The sequence below is a fragment of the Lepidochelys olivacea genome (genome assembly GCF_965140295.1).
Source record: "Lepidochelys olivacea isolate rLepOli2 genome assembly, chromosome: 3".
Lineage (NCBI taxonomy): Eukaryota > Metazoa > Chordata > Testudines > Cheloniidae > Lepidochelys > Lepidochelys olivacea.
In genome coordinates this window covers 90,783,638-90,805,507 of record NC_140413.1, presented here as the reverse complement: position 1 = coordinate 90,805,507, position 21,870 = coordinate 90,783,638, and the positions used below count along the sequence as shown (strand labels likewise).

The following is a 21,870-nucleotide window of genomic DNA, read 5'->3' as shown; positions in this document are numbered from 1 at the left end:
TGCTAAACAAATAATAAACAGGAAGAATTGATGTCACCTGTAGCTAATGGATAACTCTGTGTTGTGTTACCAGGAAGTTATTCATATTTTTCATAGTGATAGAAACAGCATGGATATGGACACTTGATTCAGCTGAGGTCATACTCATCTTCATGTTGGACTTGTAACATTAGAAAATAAGTTGTTACAGTTTTCCATATTATCTTGAATCTGGATCATTTTAAAAACCTGACATTTCTCAAATATCAAGGGCAGCAACTAATACTCCTTGCCCTTGCCCTTGAATCTGCAACCCTTACTCACATGAGCAAGCAGTAGTCATATGGTAGTCCCTTTGACCCCCATGAATATAAGATGGCTGCCTTATTCACAAATGCCAAAGCCACAAGTGAGTTCCATGGAGTACGTCAGACGAGTGTTGGTCAGCCTTTTATATCACTTTATCATGCATTCTGCATGTGCCGTGGATGCACAGGAAAAGTACTTACAAGGGCTGTAAATTATATTCATTCCATATGTAAAGCTTCTCTGAATTACTGCAAGTCCAACTGTACAGGATTCAGAGTGAACCTCTACAAATTTCACGTGGAGTCTTTTATGCTGCAGCTAATCTCCGAGCTAGGGGTGCAAGCCCCCGGATTGTCTATGCATATTCCTGCTAGTTTTCATTGAGCTAGCGAACGTATAAATACCGGCGTGGCTGGGGCAGCGCTGGTAGTGGCCGTGGGAGGCATGGCTGAGCCGTGCCCAGTACAAACCCACCGGAAACCAGCGGGCAAGTACTTGGCACAGCTCAGCTGTGCTTCGGCTGCCCCTACCACGGCTACTGGTGCCATGCTGCTATTTATATTGGCGCTAGCTCCGTGGCCGTTAGCGCACGTACGGGCACGTGAGCAGGAGAATCACAACCCGAGCTTGTGCTGTAGACCCAGCCCTGTATGCAAGCAACTGAATTTTAAGATTGATCCCAGACTCACTGGTGGCCAGTGCACTGTGAACCCCGAACAATCAAAATACATTGATTAGATTGCGTGTGAGGGGCTGTACTTGCAACTCAGTTGTGAACCAACTGCAAGGCTTACATCATCGTCTCTGGCATTCCAGAGCAGAGAGAGTAGGAGCAATCAATCTTAATGGACCAAACAGCATGTCTGAGCCTTTCAAATCTCTTCTGGATAGCACGTGTCAAAGCTGAAAGATATTTCTAAGGTGGTAAAATGATGTGTTGGTAATATATCTAATCTGTTGCCCAGAAGATAAATTGGGATCAGAGAAAACCTAGAAGTCGCATGATAGATCAAATCACCATTAATACAGCTGGAAAGAAAGTTTAATAGATTTTAATAAATAAGAGTAGATTACCCTGAAGACAATCAGGCAAATTCAGCTTTGGGGTCTGATCTTGTTGCCATTGAAGCCAATGGCGTGTTTTCTATTGATTTCAGTGGGAGCAGAATTGGGCTCCTAATGTGAGCGGGAAGTCCATTGTGTCACTGGAACTGTGAGGGAAGGGAGATCAATTTTCAGAATGTTCAGTTCTGCATTTAAGTTCTAAAATGAGCATAGATAGGTACTGATTGGTGTACCATCTGGTGGGACCGAGCTTCTGAATTGGGCTCCCAAGTTTAGAGACTGGGCATAGAGTTGCACTTCTCATACGGAAATAATGTGGCAGGGCACTGGAGATTTTCCAGCAAATTATTTGTGTGGCTGCTGATTGGCTGGTTGCGGATTGCCTGTGAGTTATTTATACTTTTTAGGACTAGGTGAACTTTATTACATCAGCAAGAAAATGAAGAAGAAATTAGTGTCTATGCTAATAAGAGCCTTTCCCAGAGGGCTGAACAAGGTCGATGAGGGACATTTACATCAAGTCTCCATTACCATTGGCCCTAACCCATGCAATGGATATGAAACTGTCTGTGTGACAGAGGAGGTTTGTACTGAGCTACTCTGCCAGGTGCACACACAGATCTTTACAGAAAGCCATGTCTCGTTTGTCCTGAATGGATCATTGTATCTTTAATATTTGTTTTCTCTGCTAGGAGCATGAGAGAGGAAGGGTTGGGAAACTGACCACTCTGTTGTGGCACCAAAAGCCAGGCCTAGTTCAGCAACTTTAGTTAAGTTTTCACTGCTCTTACCCTCTTTCATATTTGTTTGTGGATAACATCATCATCCTGGAGTCATCATGGCCTTCAACTGGGAGGGGAGCCTGCAGTTGGGTTTGAGGAGAATGCAGCATCTTTTGTACCATGCCTGATGTTAGAGTGGACTTCTTCTAGCTAGTGGAGACATCATCCCTTGGCTGGGCTCACTGAGTGGGCATCCGGACTGGTACTTCTGTGTGCTCTGTTGGCAGCAATTATACCAAGTGAGCGAAAGGGAGAACCCCTTCGGCCAGCCTATAGAACAGGGATGGGCAACCTTTTTGGCCCGAGGGCCACATCTGGGTATGGAAATTGTATGGCGGGACATGAATGCTCACGAAATGGGGGGTTAGGGTGTGGAAGGGGGCGAGGGCTCTGGGGTGGGGCCAGAAATTAGGAGTTCAGGGTGTGGGAAGGGGTTCTGGACTGGGGCATGGGGTTGGGGTGTGTGTGGGGGGGTGAGGGCTCCAGCTGGGGGTCAGGCTTTGGGATGGGGGTGCAGGAGGGTGCTCCGGGCTGGGACTGAGAGGCTCAGAGGACAGGAGGGGGATCAGGTCTAGGGCAGAGGGTTGGGGTGCAGGAGAGGGTCAGGGGTGCAGGCTCTGGGTGGCACTTACCTCAAGCAGCTTCTGGAAGCAGTGGCATGTCCCGCCTCAGGCACCTCTGCGTGCTGCCCCAACTGCAGGTGCCACCCCTGCAGCTCCCATTGGCTGCAGTTCCTGGCCAACGGGAGCTGTGGGGGTGGCACTTGAGGCAGGGGCAGTGTGTGGAGCACCCTGGCTGCCCCTATGCATAGGAGCCAGAGGGGGGACATGCCGCTGCTTCTGGGAGCCACGCGGAGCCACGGAGCAGGGCAAGCCCTAGACCCCGCTCCCCAGTGGGATCCTGAGGGCTGGAATAAAATGTCTGAAGGGCCGGATGTGGCCCCCAGGCCACAGTTTGCCCACCCCTGCTATAGGACCAGATCTAACACTCTTTAAACTTGAAGTCACTGTCTGTATATCTTACAAGGCCATCGGGGAATTCCAGTGGAGTGCAAAGGCTGCAGTGCAGAAAATTAAAGGGAGAGAGAAGGACAAGAAAGGTCACCTCTGGACAATGGCACACTAATCTAGAGGCCCCTGTCAATCAAAGTGGGAGAATCGTTTTCAGTTATACAGAAAAACAGGGATATCTTTAATAAATTATAACATACGGTCTCCTTTTGAATAAATTACAATATTTTAGCATAAATGTTTACTTTATTTTAAAGAAAAGGAGTACTTGTGGCACCTTAGAGACTAACCAATTTATTAGAGCATAAGCTTTCGTGAGTTACAGCTCACTTCCTCAGATGCATATATGCATATATGCATATATATATGCATCTGAGGAAGTGAGCTGTAACTCACGAAAGCTTATGCTCTAATAAATTGGTTAGTCTCTAAGGTGCCACAAGTACTCCTTTTCTTTTTGCGAATACGGACTAACACGGCTGTTACTCTGAAACCTGTCTTTATTTTAAAGGTGTCTTCTTATAAGAGCTGAAGAAACAAAGTATTGTGTTTGGTGCTCCAGTGGTGCATCAGACTAAGGAATGTTCAGTGGAGGGGAGGGGCAGGAAATGAAAGAACCTTTTTATTGGTTCTTATTATTTCTGTAGGGGGAAGGAGAACTCGAAGGATAAAGTTTAAGCTATCAAAGTTTATTGCATAGATCCTTTTTTCCTTACAAAGCAAGTTGAGGCTTAGGTAATACCATATTTATTTTCACAGTTGTGGTGATGCTGTAGTCACTGAATTTGCAGAATGGAGTTCTTCAGAAGTATCCCATAGTGCACTGCTGTATTACAGTGGACGGCTGTTCTGGATTAATGGCTACCGGTTCATTACGGCACAAGAAGTCAATCAGAGTGTTAGCATCCCCTTTTCGCAACCAGCAGAGTTTGCAGCTTTTACACTTGCTCAGAGGTCACTTAAACCTCTGCCAGGTATTTGATTTTCTGATCAACAGAACTTTAAAAATGTATCCACTCTCAGCTTGTCATTCTTGGTTATTAACATCTGAGTGGGAAAAGATGTGAATACAAATATCTTGTTAATACAATTATCAGAATAGAGATGGGTAACTTGTAACTAAATAAACCAGTAGAAGCAGAACCAAATGATACTGATGTGGCCTAAACAAACAAAATCATTTTATTATTAATAATATACTAATGGAAGTTAATGGAACTTGTGCTCATAAATCACATAGGCAGATTTGTAAATTCTACCCATTGTTCATAATTCTTATTTTTTTCCTCATTTTCTGGACCACAGGAAACTTTTCATTTCCACCCAAAGTGATTCCAGATTCAATTCTGGAGTCTTCCTTTAGGATTGAAGGGAATTCTTCACATTTTCACATCCTTTGGAAGGCTTCCACAACTGTGGAATGGGGCACTGTCTTCTACTGTGTGGAGTCCAAGGTTCTACAGACCAGGGTATTCATGAGATTCCTTCCCATTATCTAAAATTATTGCTCCTAGACACTGACAGTTTTAAAAATTAGACATATAGTCTGTGTTCTTTTATGCCATATTGTGCCTTTGTGTTTCTTTTATAGATATATGGACAGTTCTTCTAACTCTTCTGAAGTTTGCTTGTATGACTTTGATTTAACAATCAATCAATGTCGACCATAATATGTCTTTGACCACCTGAACCATAGTTATAAACTTCATCTGCACTTGATTTTAGCCCATTTGATAAACTATTGTTACATTTGATTCAAAGGGGCAGATCCTCAGGTGGTGTAAATGGTCACAAGTCCATAAAAATCAGTGGAGCTATGAAAATTCAAAACAAATTTATTCTCATTTTGGTATGGGTTTTTTGGAAAATCAAAGTTAAAGATCAGGAATGTTTACAAAGTTTTTTTTCTGAGAGGAGAAAAATGTTTTGTGCTTATTTTAGTTTGTGGATAGTGAACGGTGCCTGCCTCCTTGGAATCTGACTGTAGCATCCTACAAAGTTGAAGGGCTGGAGCCCTATATGCAGTTTGATTTTATTGTGACTCCTTATACGTACTGGGGGGAGGGACCTACGACATCCATATCCCTTCGAGCCCCTGAAGAAGGTACCGGACTTTCAAATCTCATTCCTAATATTTAATGGGTGCAGTAAGGCCTACTTTATTTCAGGAGGTTGGGCCTTTCTTAAGAGGTGTTAAGCTGCTTGCAGGGCTGGCTCACTGTGAGTTGAGACGAATCACAGAGAATGCAGATACACATTCTTGAATGTCTTTGACAATCCACTGTCACATGTGCATACATGCAGACATTTGAACAGACAATACATGGTGATATCCACTCCCCTTCCTGTGATTTTTAAGATTGATTAACTGAAATTTATTATGAAATGAGCAGTAAAATCCTGCATATAATACTTTAGACGGTTATTTGGGTTTTTAGAAATGGTACTTATTTTTTACTTCATAGGTGTCTTATTTTACTCAGGTCAGATCAAAGATGAATCAGTTAAATGGACACCGCAATATAATTACTGTAGAATTAACGCATCTAAACAAAGCACAGGGAAAAACTGTTTGGTGCAATATGCCAGTTTCACAGAGTTTGAAAGACTGTGGGACAAATGCTCTGCTCTGTGTAAGTGACGTAAATAACGACAGCTCCACTGACATTAGCTGAGTTCCATTGTATCGAGTAGTGTCAGTTGTGTGGGTTTTTGATGATCAAGCTAAAATCAAATACACAAGTGACAAGGAAAAACACATAGCCATCACCGTCATAGCTTGGGAGTTTTGGAAGTAGCCAGTGGAACCATCTTACCATTAGAACACACACTCATGCCTTCACATACCTATTTATTTAATGAAATATTCACATTTCTACCTTAAAATCAAATTGTTTTTAAAGGACAATTTTAGGCTGAAGAATGAATTAATACAACTCTGAATGTTTTATTTTCTCTTTTTAAAAGCCTAGGTGCCATAAACTAACTGTAGAGCCCAGGCTCAGGGGTAAAAGCAGGGGCTATCAAACATCATATTTTAACACAAGTTCTCTGCTATGTTTGTGTGTATTTTTAATACAGTTCCTTCAGCCCCTGCAAATCCCAGAATATATGTGTCACATAATGGTACATATGGCGGCAAAGAGAGAGCCGTAGTGGAATTTAGGTGGAATAAACCTAGGAGAGAAAACGGAGCGTTAACAAAGTTCAGAATTTACTATCAAATAGTAAATCAAAGTGGCACCAATGAGACTTTTACAGAATGGACTATAAGCAACATTGCACCCTCTCTGATGTCCTTTTCGCTCAAGGATGTGCTTCCCAGGTTGACAGTGAGGTTTCAGGTATGGAAAATTAATAAGGTGATGATCTGGTTCTTTGGTGTTATAACCATGACAAGATGGAGTGCTTTGTTGTGCCTGTCAGTGTGATGTGGACAGCAATAGTGTTTTACCTCTCATAACTATTCCACAGGCGTGGAGTGGCCTTAAGGAAAATTTCCCATTTTCCAAAGCCCCTGGTAGCAGCAGCAGGTTAGGTACAGATCCTATTGTAGCTCTGAATCCTGGGCTGGCTGAGAGTCAAAGACCCAACAGAACTTAGTTCCACAGATCAAGGACAGCCCCACCACGGAAGAAGTGTGAGGATTCAGGTGACGCCTGGTACCAGCTGGCCTCTGATGACTCATGTTTCAATCTAGCGTGGCATTGTGGTTTTCATTATGAGGTGAGAACGGAGACCCCCCCCCCCATAATGCACAGAGCTGGTAATGCATTAAATTCAAAATACCAGGCGCCAGGCGAGCTGTGCTGCATGCTAGTCCAAGAATGAAGCAGCTGGGCCTGCTGCAGAATTACAACATGAAGCAGCAGGAGAGAAATACTTCCTGACCTCTCTCTGAAATGAGAAAAGCCTGTCTCCTTTACTTGGGGATCTAGAAGTGGTTGGTAGACACACGATGAACTATCATTGCCCAGACCACCTTTGGAAGCCCCCCTCCACTTAGGCCCTGATCCAGCAAAGCACTTAAACACATGTTTAAATTTAAACATGTGAGCGGTCAGAGAAACTACTCATGTTCTTATCATTAAGCACATGCTTAAGTGATTTCTGAACTGGGGCCTTAGTGGACATTTCTCCTGAACATTTCTCCTGTTCCATTTATCTCCAGGTGCAAGCCTTCACATCGGCAGGTCCAGGACCGCTATCTAATATAGCAGAAGCTAACTCCTCAGGTATCAATATTCAGCTACCACCCCTTGCAATGCAAATGCTATTGCATGGTGGACTCAATAATACACGTGTTTGGTAATGAGATATTGAGCCTTTTACTACTAGGATGACGGTTCAAATATAGCTCAGATTGGCCGTGGCCATGGATGATTTGTTCAAACAACCACAAATTTACATTCTGTGTATGAAGGCAAATGTCACATACTGAGTCCTGGCCACTTCCCATTGTAACAAACTAGGACAATTATTTGAACTTTTCACTGGGCTGTTGTAAAAAAATCCATAGCTGCAAACAACAGACACTTTGCCAGTTTAATAGCATGTATGCAGTGTGGGGCATTAGAACCCATGACCCGCATCAAAAATCCTAAATCTCTACCCTTTGAGCGAACAGAGATTATCCATGAGCTGTAGCTAGTATCATGGCTTACATCCACTTGTACACAGTCCACTAAAGAATGACATAATCACAAACAATGAGCAGCTGGGAGCACTCCATCCAGTAAAAGGCAGTATAATACACACACCAGTCAGCACATTATACTGTGTTGAAACTAATATAAATGTTACCTTGAATGGCACCTTTGTGTACTTGCAGCTCTCAGCTGTAAAAGTTCCTGTGTAGATATTGTTATTCATTTAGTCCCAGTTCTCCTTCTGGTTGAAATTATGCAAGCAACAATTGTGTTAAACTCCAGAGTGGTTAGGGCAGTTCTCACAGTTTCCCTGGACACTGTGAATTGGGATGCTTTTCTGAGAACTGTACTAGCTGAATGACATTCTAGGCTATCTCCTGAAGTAGTCTAGGAAATTATTGTAGAACATGGTTCTTAGGGTGGGGGGATGGCCATGATGCGAAACTATGATAAAAATATGCTTTATAATGATGAATGAATGTTATTGTTTGAGAGTTTGGTATCAGTTGTTCTGTATCATTTTCTCCTCCAGATCTTTTTCCAGTTCCAGGTCTTATAACTATTTCTGCCAACAAGATGGTCTTTACTGACATAGACAGAAATCAGACCATCCAGAGTCTTTCAGCAAAAGGAGATATAAAGGGTGTCTGTTACACTGCTAATGATGAGACAATGTATTATAGCCAGGAAGATTCCCTTTTTCTTCTGAACATACAGAATAATTCCAGGCTTCAGGTATTCTATTGTGTATTTCCTTGTTTGAAAGGCGCATGTAAAATATGCATATTATTGCAGTTATTTTGGGGCCAGCTATGTCATGAATTAAAGCCCAATTATAGTTTAAAAACTGAAAAGAAAAGCCTGACAAACAAATCACTTCTAATGGGGAAAACAGCGTTAGAAACATGGCCCATTCTGCTTTAATTATTGCCAGCTTGTATGAGATGCTTAGTTCAAGTTGTAGATGACTGGGTTATTTGATTTCTAGTAATATGATAAAAATCCTCATCCAGTCTGGAAAAATCCATTTTATCTGTAGCTGTTAGAGCTTGTTGAAAAGTTTTATGTGGAAAGTTTTCCTATAGAAAATATGGCTTTGTTGAAACAAAGTTTTTCCCTGGAAAATATCAACGCTGATAAAAAAGATTAGTTTTCCAACAAGAGATGTCCTGATGACAATTTTCATTTTGTATCGACATTTTGAAATAAAACAAATGTTCATTTCAACATAAAATGGCATTTATTTTTTTTATTTTATTTTATTTTTTGATTTAAGAAAACCAAAACAACATGTTATGTTGAAATGTTGATTTGAAATGACAATTTTTGCTTCTGTCAAAGAAGTCAAAATTTCTCATTTGATGATTTTTTGGTATTTTGACTTTTTGTTATGAAATGAAACAGAAACTAATTTCTAAATGTCTACATTTCCCAGGGGATTAAAAATACTACTTTCTGAATTGCTATACTAACTGTTTTCTTATTTCCCTTAAGCTTTTCAAACATGGATTTCTCCGCAATGTCACAGGTCTTGCAATTGACTGGATTGCAAGACACCTCTTTGTTGCCTTGAAAACATCACAGAAAGGAACTCAAATATTTATTATGGATCTAGAACTCAAAGCAAAATCCCTTAAAACTTTGAACATACAGTCAAGTAACCAATACTTGACTATATCATTTCTCTCAACATATCCTTTCTTAAGGTATGGTATGAAATGACTGATAACTTTTGTTTTTAATTGAGTTGAAATACAGCAATTTAAATAAATTAATAGGTTTTTAAAGCCAGAAGGGAACATTGTGATGATCTAGTGTGACCTCCTGCATAACACAGGCCATAGGAATTACTGGGTGAAACTCTGTCTCCACAACTTCTGGTTGAGCTAAAGTATACCTTTTAGAAAGACATCCATTCTTGATTTAAAGACTTCAAGTGATGGCTATACTGACATGAAAATCCATTTACAGTGAAACAAAATGGAAGTCGGTAGCTAAATTAAAATTTTCTGCAATCTGCACATTGCAGTTCTGGTCATAGAGGACCTCTGTTTAAAGATGTTCTGTTTAAAAACGAATAAAACAAACCCAAAAACAAATAGACAAAAACCAACAAAAAAACCTGACACCACTCTGAGGGAATTGCATTTACCCTACAATAACTTTAATGATTCTATGGCTGTATTAATTCATAAGACTATATTTAAGGTAGGTTGCCTGGAGCAAGGTTTTCTATTGTAAATGATACATTTTATTTGATAGTCGTCTGTACTGGATGGAAGCCTTTGATTCAGGCTGCTGGATATTTTATTATGATATCGTGAATAATACCATGCACCACATTTTGGGACACACACCTTTACAACATCAGACAAGAAGAAGCTACTGCAGTTGCAATGTGACAGAAACAGACCTCGGAAGAGCAATGACTATAGATATGTCTGACTCCAAGAAGTCTCAGATTTTCTTTATCAAAGGAAGGGATGAAATCTGGGCCTCAGATTTAGACGGATGCCACTGCTGGAGGGTTATCAATGTTCCTAGTCTTCAAGGTGAGATTGCTCTGATGCTTTTTTTTTAATTCTCAGTCTGTCCCATACTTTTCACTGTTCCAAAGAATTTACTTTTCAGCAAAAATAATGCAATACTTATCATGGATTTTCTCCACAACATTAACCACTTTGAAGTGAAGACAGAAAAAAGAAGTCTACGTCTGAGTATTATATATGCTTGCCATTGAAACAGAGCAGGGGAAGGAACAGTGTGGGATATTTGCAGGAATTATTGTTTCCCGTTAAATCATCAGTCAGATAGACACAGTGTTGCATCAACTCCTGCTGCTTTTCAATGGATGCCACTGTATCTACCACATTGTCACATTACATAGAGAGGGTTTAATATTGGAAATATCTATTTGTTGATAGGATTTGTGTGTCTCCTTCCCACAACCAAAAAGATATGCCAGAGGGTAATACAGGCCTTAGTGTCTCCCTTCTCCCCATCAGGGGAATGGCTTGAATGTGGTGAAGGTGTTCCATGCACAAAAAGTCTTATAGGATGACTCATACCCTGATAACGCTATAATGGTAATCCAGGCTCTGTTTTCAGCCTGGTCCTAGACACTGTAGCCAGAGAGACTTGGCTAAAACTGTCCTATTACAAAAGGATCTATGGGATGTGTAGTGTTCTTGCTGCACAGAGCAGGTGCTGGTTTTTAACATCTCATCTCAGAAGTGAGGGGTCATCTCCTCCTTAAGTAAGGGTTTCCATTCAAGGTGAATGATAATCTACAATTTTGTGTTCTATAATTACTGGGGTTTATCATCATTGAATTACACTTCCTGTAATTAATCTTAACCATAATAATTGGATAAGAAGAGAAGACATCAAATCTACAGTTTGTTAAAGAGGGAAATGTTTCACCTTTATGAGACATGTCAGAAAATGTCAGAAGTCTTTTTTTTTTTTCAGGAGGAGCTTTCCAAAGACTCAGATGCCAGTTAAATGCTCAACTCATTTTGATGTTCAGTGGGACTGGGTATCTAACTGCACTTTTGCCTTTGAAAATCACCCCCTTAATTTTTATTCTGAAACTTAACTCTGTAATATTTTTCTACAGATATGACCATTGGTAGTTTGGCTGTCGACAGACAGTTTATATACTGGAGTGTTGTAACAAAGGACTACATGACAATTTATCAAGGAAATAAAGAAAGCAAAATCCTCTTCTTTCAGGAAAGAGCACATAAACAGGTGCAAATCTTAGCCTACAGCACAGCCATGCAGCCCTACCCAGGTAGCAGGTTTTTAAAATTTTAACACATCTTTTTAAAATAATTTATTTGGATTGTAAATTATTCTAAAAGTGTTTATCTAAAATTTACCAGCTGACTGCAGATGGATTTCAGAGGAAAATGATTTAGATAGGGCAGTGCAATAGACTGTAATACAATGCCAATTTTAGAAGGCAGAATGAAAGCTAAGAACTGGCCTCATGTTATATCGTGTTAGAGTGCATCAAGATAATAGATGCTGCATACATTCCATGAGCATGGGATGTGAGTTGTGGACAATACCTCTTTAAAAGAATTTGGAACCTGAATGTCATACGAAAAGAGGTGATTTACAGTGGAACCACAGGAAACCTGTAAGTGTGGCATCCTGAAGACAGTATGATGACTCAAAGTAGAATTGTGAGAGTTAATTTGCGAGCATGAACATTGCTAGTGAGCAGAGGGATGAAAAAAGGTAGTGTGAAAAAACATCACTGAAAATGAAAATGAGATTTTGCATGGCAGCTCTTCTGCTATGACAGGCAAATTCAGTCTAATCTAGCTATAGTGCACTCGTAACTAAGGGCCAGTTGTTCAAAGGTATTTAGGTTTCTGTTGGAATTATTATTTATGCAGGGTATTGCCACGACACTAATTTAACCATAAATTTTTTTATTAAATCCTAAGGCTACAATTGCTCTAAACAAGCCTAAAAAGCTAAATAATAAGCAATTTACTGCATCCAAGCAGTAACAAAACATTTATAAGCATTTGATCAAGATACTTACAAAAGGGCTGATCCAGGGTGCTTAGCCCCATGTTGGCTGGCTCCAGCTTGGTCAGGCAGGTGTTAGTAATGAACCTTGAAAGGGTTTACTTTTTTTATACCCTTTAACAAACAAGTGAAGTCATTGCCAGTTATTAGACCTTAGCTGAGGCCAGATGAAGGAATTTCTTATGTAGCCAATTATTTACTGCACCTGGTACCCAGTTAATTGTGTTTTATTTCTATTACTTCAGCTCAAAACTGACATAAAATAACACAGGTATTCTGAAGGCTCTCTACAACTTCAACACAACAATTATTCTTTCTCAGGATCATATTCTCTTTGGTCAAATGCTTTGGGCCTATTGCTCATGCTAATATCCCAACTCAATTTAATACTATTGTTCACCCAAATCTAATGTGGGTCTATATTCCTACAGTGCCTAAGGATGCACCTAAATACATTTAGAAATCTGTCCTTGAGTAACTTACAAGAAAATAAACAAATCCTTCACTTTGAAAAAATTTACTTTTACTGGCTGCAAAAAATGAACCCAAACTATTAAATTCAGACTTTTTTTCTTTATCTGTTTATGAAACCAGTGAAAAGATAGTATTTGCTACTTATACTTTCTGTTGCTAAAGGCAGTAGGATCACATCTAAAATCTGGAATGTCCCTACAGCTGTTATACTTCAGAATGTTTTCCCTCCCATCCCTTCTAGATAAAGGATGCCTGACTCTAGCTTCAAATGCTGAGAAACCTACTATCCTTAATATTACGAACACCAGTTTTACAGTAAGCTTAGCACCTGTCAAAACACAACTTCTGTGCACTGGCATAACCCTCCCTACTTCAACGTACCTGGTGTACTACGGAAAAGTTACTAATGATGGCAGGAGCTCAGCCCGCTGTTTGTCTGGCCTACATTGTACAGTAATGGTAAGACTATTTTGGAGCAAAAACTTGCATGCCATCGTTTATGAAAAGGTGATTCCATGACACTTCTAAGTATTTGATATTGCATTATGAAACCTTGTTTCCACAGACAGACACTACTATGTGTTAATTTCCCACTCCATAAAACCATGCTACCCTTTCTGTATGACTCTTCTTGCCATAAATGGCAGCTTCCCTGGCTTTCTGTAGCATATTTTGCACACAAGATGATTCTCTGATATTCTACTTTCTTAACATTTCCTTGCTAAAGCTCATTTGAAGGGACCCTTCAGTTTCTACTCCTGAAAAGTAGGTTGTGGCTCTTATTAATCTATTTAAATAACCATTGAGACCAGTTTGATTTCGTATCTTTGTGTGCATCCCATAGGAAATGAGTGTCCTTTTGCTCTTACTTTTTTTCTTTTTTTTTTGCAGTTGCTATTTCTAATCCCTCTGACAGTGGCTGAACAATATGGTTTTGTAACTGTAATTACTGCACCTAGCTCTTGGGCCAGTGCCTGCTGAAATCAGTGAAAAGATTTCCATTTACTTCAGTGGAGGCTGGATAATCCCTAGCTCACATCCTTATAATACCATGAAAATGACAAAACATTTTGTGGGATGGAAGAAGTTCATTTTCTGTGCATAAAACGATACAGTTTGATTATTCCTTGGTACTTTACATGAAATGAGTTGCAGATCTCAGTTACAAAAATATCATTACACTTGGTACTAATTAACTGAAATCCTTGTTGGCAATCTCAGTAGAGAGGCCAGGGATTAAAATGGCACAAAAACAGACATACCCTACTTCATTCCTAGAAGTGACCCACCAAAATCAGGATTAAAGTACATTGGTCAGTTGCAGGACCATGACCTGTCTTGTGCCTGATCTGTTAGAGATGTTAACATTCTAATGTGGTCAATCTGGCACCTTTCATGATCATTAAATTTACTTTTTGGAAAAAGTACTGCGATATTTTGATTTTTTTCCTATGTAATTAAATCATATGTTCCCATTTCATTGCCAGATGCCTGTTTGGACATCCAGTGCTTTATTTTCTAAAAGTATTTATTGTCTGTGATTCTGCCTCTTAATTACAGGAACTTCAGGAAAATACAGCACTTATTGAAGGCCTACAGCCATTTTCAAGTTATGTGATACAAGCTGCTGTGAAAAACTATTATTCAGATTCTTCTGAGCAGCCACCTTTGGGAAAAGAGACCATTGGCACAACTCTTTATGGAGGTGAGTTTTAGGCTCTACTCTGACTTTTGGGCCTAAATCTAATCTCACTTAGGCAAATGTAACTCTATTGACTTCAGTTAGAGTTATTTCTGAATTACACCAATGTAAGCTAGAGCAGAATCAGGCCTTTTATCTTTAATTATGTATCATCTGTTAGAGAGTTTGGAAGTGTCCGTCATAATTTAATCTACTCAGACCTGCACAAAAGCCTGGAGGCCTAACAGTATAAATAGGGTTTCTGATTTTCCGTTTTAACCAATAAACAGAGATAAAACACACTGCTATAACAACAGTAAAAAAACAAAATCGGTGTTTACCCAATAGACACCGGGAATGGTTACTTGGATCTAAGGGCTTGTCTACATAAAGCAGTACTGTGAGCTAAGGGGATGTAATTTCCAAAGTGCATGAACATTAATTGGTCTGTGTCGACTCTGCTGGTAAGCACTAAAGATTCTTTTGAGTGCTTTAATGTAGTACTGCTTTAAGCAGTATACTATGTAAAAGCACACTATGGAACATTACAAATGGATTACTTATTTTGGTATGTACCACTGTAATGAGTAATATATATAATTACTCATTGTGGCATATACAAGAGAAAGTCCTCAAAACCCCGATTTGTGGACATCTACATAAAACTAAAAAGTTGCTCAAACAAAAAACCCTTGAAAAATGAAATTAATAAACCCTGAAAAACTGAAGCCCTAAATATAAACCTGTGAAAGATCTGAGTCCATAGGGAGTGATCTGGCTTGTTGACTTCCTGAGAAGGCATAAAGCAATAGCTAAGAAACGGCAGTGATTCTTTTTGACTGAGGCAGCATTTCAAAATAATTTTATGTGTGCGCAATATGAAGTCTCCTCCCTCCCCCCGGCATCTAACTTCTACACTGCTGTTGGAATGTGTATGTTTCCTGACTTTTGTTCTCTTAGTTTTCTGCATGTGATTAACGGTTTTATTAAAGCTTGGAATTAAATCGGCTGCTGTCAAAGCTTCTTCGTGTTCCTAGCTTATTTAACAACGCATCAGAACTTTTGTGGATCCTCTCTGTCTTCCCATTGTTTCTGTGTCAAAATGAGCAAAGCTTGAATCAACCTTTACATCTCTTCATATATAGAAGAGCAGGGAGAATCAAACAAAATAGGGCTAAGAAAAATAAATGCTTTGGTCTTGCCACTGAGTGTCACTCTTACTCCACATATTGCTTAGCAGGAAATCTGTTTTCCTTATCAACACAACTCATGCAAATTTCACTTGAATAATCTATGATATTGCAGCCAAAACATTAGTGTACTTTAGGGAAAAATACATATAAAATTAAGTAAACCATAGAAGTAAATGATGATGATTTACAAAGCACATCCTCCTCATTCTGATGTGTTTGGGACTCTACCTTGTTATAAACCTAATATGGACATTTGCCTGTCTAGTTCTCCATTTATAAAATTATTTTCCTGTTGAATCTGTATGGACATATCATATATCAGTTCAAAGCTTATCTGTAAATGTCAAAAGAGGATTTAGTTTTTCAAAATGGTCATCAAGTAACCAACTGACATGGATAGGAAAGGAAGTGGAGGAGAAATCTGTAAGCTTGGCTGTAATAAACTTATTTAAAGATGTTATTGAATATTCACAGAAAAATATATACAACGACCACACAGCTCTAGTTACAATTCTATGTGCATCCATATTAATATTAAAATGCCCATATTCTATTATTTGAAATGGCTTGGAATGGATTCCATAGTGTGAAGGTATAGCTGGGAGAAATGGAATGAAATCAAAATAAGCAATATAGAAAACACATTATGGAAAACTTCCTAACAGTTTGATCTATTGGATTAAGAAACCATTTCTCAAGAGAAATGGTGAAAGCCTCATTGTTTGATAAACTTAAAACTGGGCAGAACAAAGCACTGGAAAATATATTGTAGGAAACAATACTAGATGGAAAGGAACTTGGTTAGCCTAACAATCCTTTCCATGTCTAAGTGTTATGATTCCATGACTTATGAGCTGATATTTTATTTATGTTTCTTTTACAAATTAGCTAATTGTTCATTTGAATGAGATGCAAGAATATGGTGGTTTTCACTAAAGAAAATATCAGTGCAGCGCATCTGCTCAGTTTAAAATCTCATTGTATATAAACCTACGAAAGATCTGAGTCCATAGGGAGTGATCCCTATGTGTGTGCAATATGAAGTCTTTTTTCTCCCAGGCATCTAACTTCTACACTGCTGTTGGAATGTGTATGTTTCCTGACTTTTGTTCTCTTAGTTTTCTGCATGTGATTACCGGTTTTATTAAAGCTTGGAATTAAATCAGCTGCTATCAAAGCTTCTTCGTGTTCCTAGCTTATTTAACAACGCATCAGAACTTTTGTGGATCCTCTCTGTCTTCCCATTGTTTCTATGTCAAAATGAGCGAATGAGTAGGATGACTGATACATTATTAAATATTTCTCCTTATATATGGATGGCTGTGCTTCTCTTGGCAGATCATGAACAGAGTATCATTTCATATGTTCATAGGATATGTGCCAAAGGCCAACTCAAGATCACAAGAGGCAACATTCTTGTACTTTAAGAAAAATCTATAGTGCTTCAAAGCATCTGACATTTTGCTCTGTTTTTTAAAAAAAAGAGAGAGAGAGACAGAGTAACAAAACAAGAGATGTACAGAAACTGTATCTTCTTTAATGTGGAACCTGTCAAACACAGACATCCCTAAAACCAGGCTTTCTAGATCTTGCTATCCTTGCATGAAGCCTCATTCTAACTTTCTAGCTTTTAGATCAAGCAAAGCAAAATTAAAACAGCATTTGACTCCCGGGGTAAATATGCACACTTTATAAAATTTAAGCTATTGAACTTTCTTTCTTCAAACTTGACTTACTCCTTATATTTCAAGAAGATCAACTTAACAAGCCGAACTTTCACATTTCTACCTTCAGACATTGTTGAATTATCAGTGTGCAACATTTCTGATTTCAGTATATGGACTTTTTTTTCTAATGCATGCCTCGAGTAAATTGCGTATCTGAGATCCCAGGTAGGAGTCTAGCAAAGAGCATGAATTCTACAGCAACACTGCCAGGCTGGCAAAGAAGAACAGTTGTAAGTGTACCTGCTGGGACTGTGGCATAGCCAAAGACATATTAAGCACTTCAAAATATTTTTGAGTCAGTGCACAGTTTTTGATGTACAAGAATGTAGATTTTATGTGTATGGTTTGTAGGGATAGAGTGTAACTATTAAAAATGGATCACACGTCGCATGTTTTTGTGTATATTTAAAGCCTTTTATACTGATACTTTCTTCTTGATTTCTCTGAAAATAACCCTTGCCCCCCAAATCTACAAGATTTTTGTTTTTCCCTTTTGTTTCAGTACCAGAGGCAGTTAACCTCATTGAGATACTGGTTATGTCTGATAACACCATCAATATATCTTGGAGTGAGCCTTCACAGCCAAATGGACCCATAGACTCTGTCCGCTATCAAATTACTGTCAACTTTTTACCCCCAATTCCTGCAGCTCCTTGGAGAAAAAATGAATTTCCAAATGGATCACTTGCCTGGTCTATTAACGGCCTCAATGGTGGAACAAAGAACATATTCAAGGTATAGTTATAAGTGACTTTGTCTACTCAAGAAGCCTGAAAATATGATATACTTATTACCCAACAAGTGACCAAGCCACTGTTTTGTAAAGTAAAAGCATACTTACACTTTGTAAACATGGGTTCAGACCCTTGGCAGAGTTGTCTCGGTCCTTCAGCTTTCTGAGGAAGATAAATCAAACTTCATCCATTTCTCCTTGTGTGGATCTTTCAGATGAGATCTTAAAAACTGAGCTCTGGGGCCTTTCTGTTTTGTGTGGATACTTAAGACCCCATGCATATGTGTAATGCTCGGCTGTGATATCTTTAGCCAGTACTTCTCCTCTTGGCACTGTAATACAGCATGCTGTGAGTTGATCGGATGGCTGCCAACCTTCCCCCTGCAACGTAGAGTTTTTCAGTCCTATTGTATATGCAGCAGTTTGAGTTCAAATGGGATAAATGGAGCTATATAAATGTAAAATGTTATTGGTTCAAATCGTGAAGTCCCACTGCAAAACTTCCATCCTGATCCATTGAGGTCAATGGGAGACTTTCCATTAACTCCACTGGCAGTAGGGTCAGGTCTTTGGCCTATTATTAGTATTATTGTTATTATTATTAAAATATTTTTTATTCAATGAAAAATGGAAAATTTCTAGTTCTTCCAAAAAGCTGTTTGATCCAGATCTACCGAGGTACTTACCAAGAACTCCAGGCTTAGGTGCCTGTGTCTGACATTTAGGCTCTACTGAGATCCAGAAAACTTCTGCCTAATGCTGTAGGTGCTAAACTCACTTGATGCCTAAATTGTCAGGGTAAAAGTTCCCTTGGTGCCTGAGTTCCTCCCCAGCATGCACTCTGCTGCCTCAATCTAGGCATTTGGAAGCCTGTTTCCCGCCTAAACCCAGGACGATCCATGACTGGGAGGGAGATAAATGAAGGATAAGTGTGTGGTGCCTGATTTGGTAGGCATGCTCAGAGGCTGCCTGCAGGGTTGGAACCCTTTCAAAATCTGGTCGGTGGTGGTACTCACCTTGCAGCTTTTAGCTCCCTGGCCAAAGCACTCACCTGGGAGATGGGAGACCTGAGTTCCATTCCCACCTCTGCCTTTGGGGGGAAAAAGGATTTGAACAGGGGTCTCCCACACATCTCAGGTGAGTGCTCTAACAGTTGAACTGTGGGATATCATGATATAGCACTCCCTCAGTCTCTCCTGTTGACGCTCTTCCACTGTGTGTAAGTAAAGTCACTGCAGCAGTGGGACTGGATCCTAGGTCTTCCATATGCATGCCCTCACCACCAGGCTACAGAATCATTCTCTCGCGCTCTCTCTCTGGCCCAATAGCTCTTTCATTATTTAATCCACTTTGGTACAGCTTCAACAGAGAGACTGAGAAAGCCCCACATCAGAATATCCCATAGCTCAATGGTTAGTGCACTGTCCTGAACGGTGTGGGAGGCTCCTTTTCCCCAATCAGACAGAAGAATGAATTAAACCTGGGTCTCCCCACCCCAGGTGAGTGCTCCAATGACTGGGGTAAAAGGTGTCACCAGACCTCCCCATGCATTTTGTGTGGAGTGAAGCAGGTGTCTGTCTCACTCTCACAAAAAATGACTTAGGTGGCTACGCTGCCTGACTCTAGGAGAGGGTTCTTGGCTGTGGATCACTAAGCAGAAAGCTTATGCTCAAATAGATTTGTTAGTCTCTAAGGTGCCACAAGTCCTCCTTTTCTTTAAGCAGAGATAGGTGCCTCCCTGCAGCATGAACTAAAAGCCTATCTCGGAGAGAAGGGCAGGGCTTTAGGGCATACCCCTCTCCACAGCATCTCCTACAGGCTTGCTAAGGCAGCTCCCCACTTAGCATGCTGGCTTTTGAGGCTCTCATTGTAAGGTGCTTGTCTCTTCACACATATTAGCCTACACACCTAATTCAGGCTTTGTGCATCATGGTGTTGTTGCTGTGATTTTTTTAGTCACCTAAACGTTAAGCATTGGGAAGCTGAGCATCGCAATGCCTCAGTCCCTTTGTGGCATCCAGGGTTTTCTGTTTTTTTCCATAGAACTATACTTGATTATTTCACTGAAAGTTGACAGACACATAAAAGTGGATTCCACCTTTCAGCAGTTTATAAAATTTAAAGCATACTGCAACTGGAGGAACAATACACAAATTCTGGTATTTCTTTAGTATTAGCAAGGACAGGTTAACAAGGGTCTTAAAAATGCATGCAGCGCGTTGGCTGTTTGGTGGGTTTTAGGAGAAAAACGTCTCTCAAATTAGGATGTGCCTCAGAGAGAGGAGCGCAGGGAATGGTCCTTAACATCTAGTTGGTAAAAATGCCGCAATTCCTTGTGGCTCATTGAATTCCACTGAAGTGTGATGCTATTCATGATACTGTCCAGGCAGGCTGCAGACAAAGGAAGGAGACCTATATGGACAGAATAGGTGATATTTTAATTGGTGATTTTAAACCTAAGGAGAAGACTCGGTGGGTGTCAAAGCGCCATCCAAAGGTTTGCGTGAATGCTTGTGTCCCTCAAGGAAAGAATAGGAAGGGAGCAGTTCTGTGGGAAAGATGAACTGGGGAGTTAAGAAGAGTCTGGTGGATGGGGCTCGTGGCCAAGAGGAGTTTTGTCTCAGGATCCCCAGAGTGTTAGTGGGAAGGCCCAGAATGTTTGGATTCAGGCCAGACATAGTCTTAATCTTCCCCTGAGTATCAACGTTGTTTAAAGCAGTTAAGTAATGTTCCAAGGTACTTGAATGATGGAAGGGAGCATTCATACTGCCATAACAACAGCCACCAAAACCAAATCAAATGCAGTTTTCAGAGTGGCTTGAGACTGTATGTTTCATTGTTTCTCCTGTTAGGTTCTTGCTTTTCATCCAGAGAAGAACTGGTTTTCTGAGAGTGCCCCTGTGTTTGCAGCAACGTTTGAGACTCCACCTGTCCCAGTGAATATAATTGCCCGAAACACCAGTTGTCAGTTAGAATGGAGGTCTCCTTTGCATGGCAACATAACCAAATTCTGGTTTGAAGTGCAGAAGGTAAAAAATACCCTTTTTGGATTAAAGGCCAGATTCTGTCCAGCCTTGTAGAGGGTGGGGAACTAGGGAAGGCTGCAGGGAGTCCCACTGGGTAATTCAGGCACCATAATATCACTGCCAGTAGTAGTACCCCAACAAGGGGCCAGGTGAAGGCAGCACTGGCCAGGAACAAGGGAGAACTGCCACTGCAGCAGGCATTCTTCAGGAGATCCAAAAGATTTTTGGCTGAGTCATCCAGAACCTCTTGGGAAGGAATAGCCTCCTTATGCACTCTCCAGTGTGTGCCATGGTTAGAAAGAAATAGGTGGGCTTCAATTTTTTTTAAATGTTGAAATAATTTTTTTAAAACAGTCTATGAATTTTATTTTCATCTGCTACCTGGGGCAGGCCTAGAAAGAAACTGCTGGGGAAACAAATCAGTCTGGCAGCGTGCACTATGAAGTAAATGCTACAACGGTAGCAATCTACATGGCAACTTCGGGTTTAATGTCTGAACCACGATAGTCAGAAAATAACATAGGCGCTACTAGACTGCATGAATGTCTTAACAGAGCTGATCATAATCGCGAAGGCTTCACTTAGGATCAGCCTGGCAAGCAAAGCTCACAGCAAGCCAAAGGTACTGGCCAAACACAGGTGTGGAAGGGGCAGGCTGCTTATGGTCTCTCCAGCACTGGCATACCTATGCAGA

The 21,870-nt window shown here is 40.2% G+C and overlaps 1 protein-coding gene across 1 annotated transcript in view; it reads left to right on the top strand.

Annotated features, from left to right (window-relative positions):
- The window catches only part of ROS1 (ROS proto-oncogene 1, receptor tyrosine kinase), a gene marked incomplete at its 5' end in the record, with an annotated part of 105,893 nt that overhangs the window by 47,698 nt on the left and 36,325 nt on the right, over positions 1 to 21,870 (top strand). The window contains 13 exons of the mRNA XM_084624929.1: positions 3,905 to 4,119; positions 4,451 to 4,614; positions 5,087 to 5,249; positions 6,227 to 6,489; positions 7,317 to 7,380; positions 8,327 to 8,529; positions 9,289 to 9,500; positions 10,057 to 10,346; positions 11,414 to 11,590; positions 13,058 to 13,275; positions 14,377 to 14,521; positions 17,920 to 18,152; positions 21,003 to 21,179. Coding sequence (XP_084481055.1) covers positions 3,905 to 4,119; positions 4,451 to 4,614; positions 5,087 to 5,249; positions 6,227 to 6,489; positions 7,317 to 7,380; positions 8,327 to 8,529; positions 9,289 to 9,500; positions 10,057 to 10,346; positions 11,414 to 11,590; positions 13,058 to 13,275; positions 14,377 to 14,521; positions 17,920 to 18,152; positions 21,003 to 21,179 — 2,524 coding nt within the window. The remainder of the gene's footprint in view (positions 1 to 3,904; positions 4,120 to 4,450; positions 4,615 to 5,086; positions 5,250 to 6,226; positions 6,490 to 7,316; positions 7,381 to 8,326; positions 8,530 to 9,288; positions 9,501 to 10,056; positions 10,347 to 11,413; positions 11,591 to 13,057; positions 13,276 to 14,376; positions 14,522 to 17,919; positions 18,153 to 21,002; positions 21,180 to 21,870) is intronic.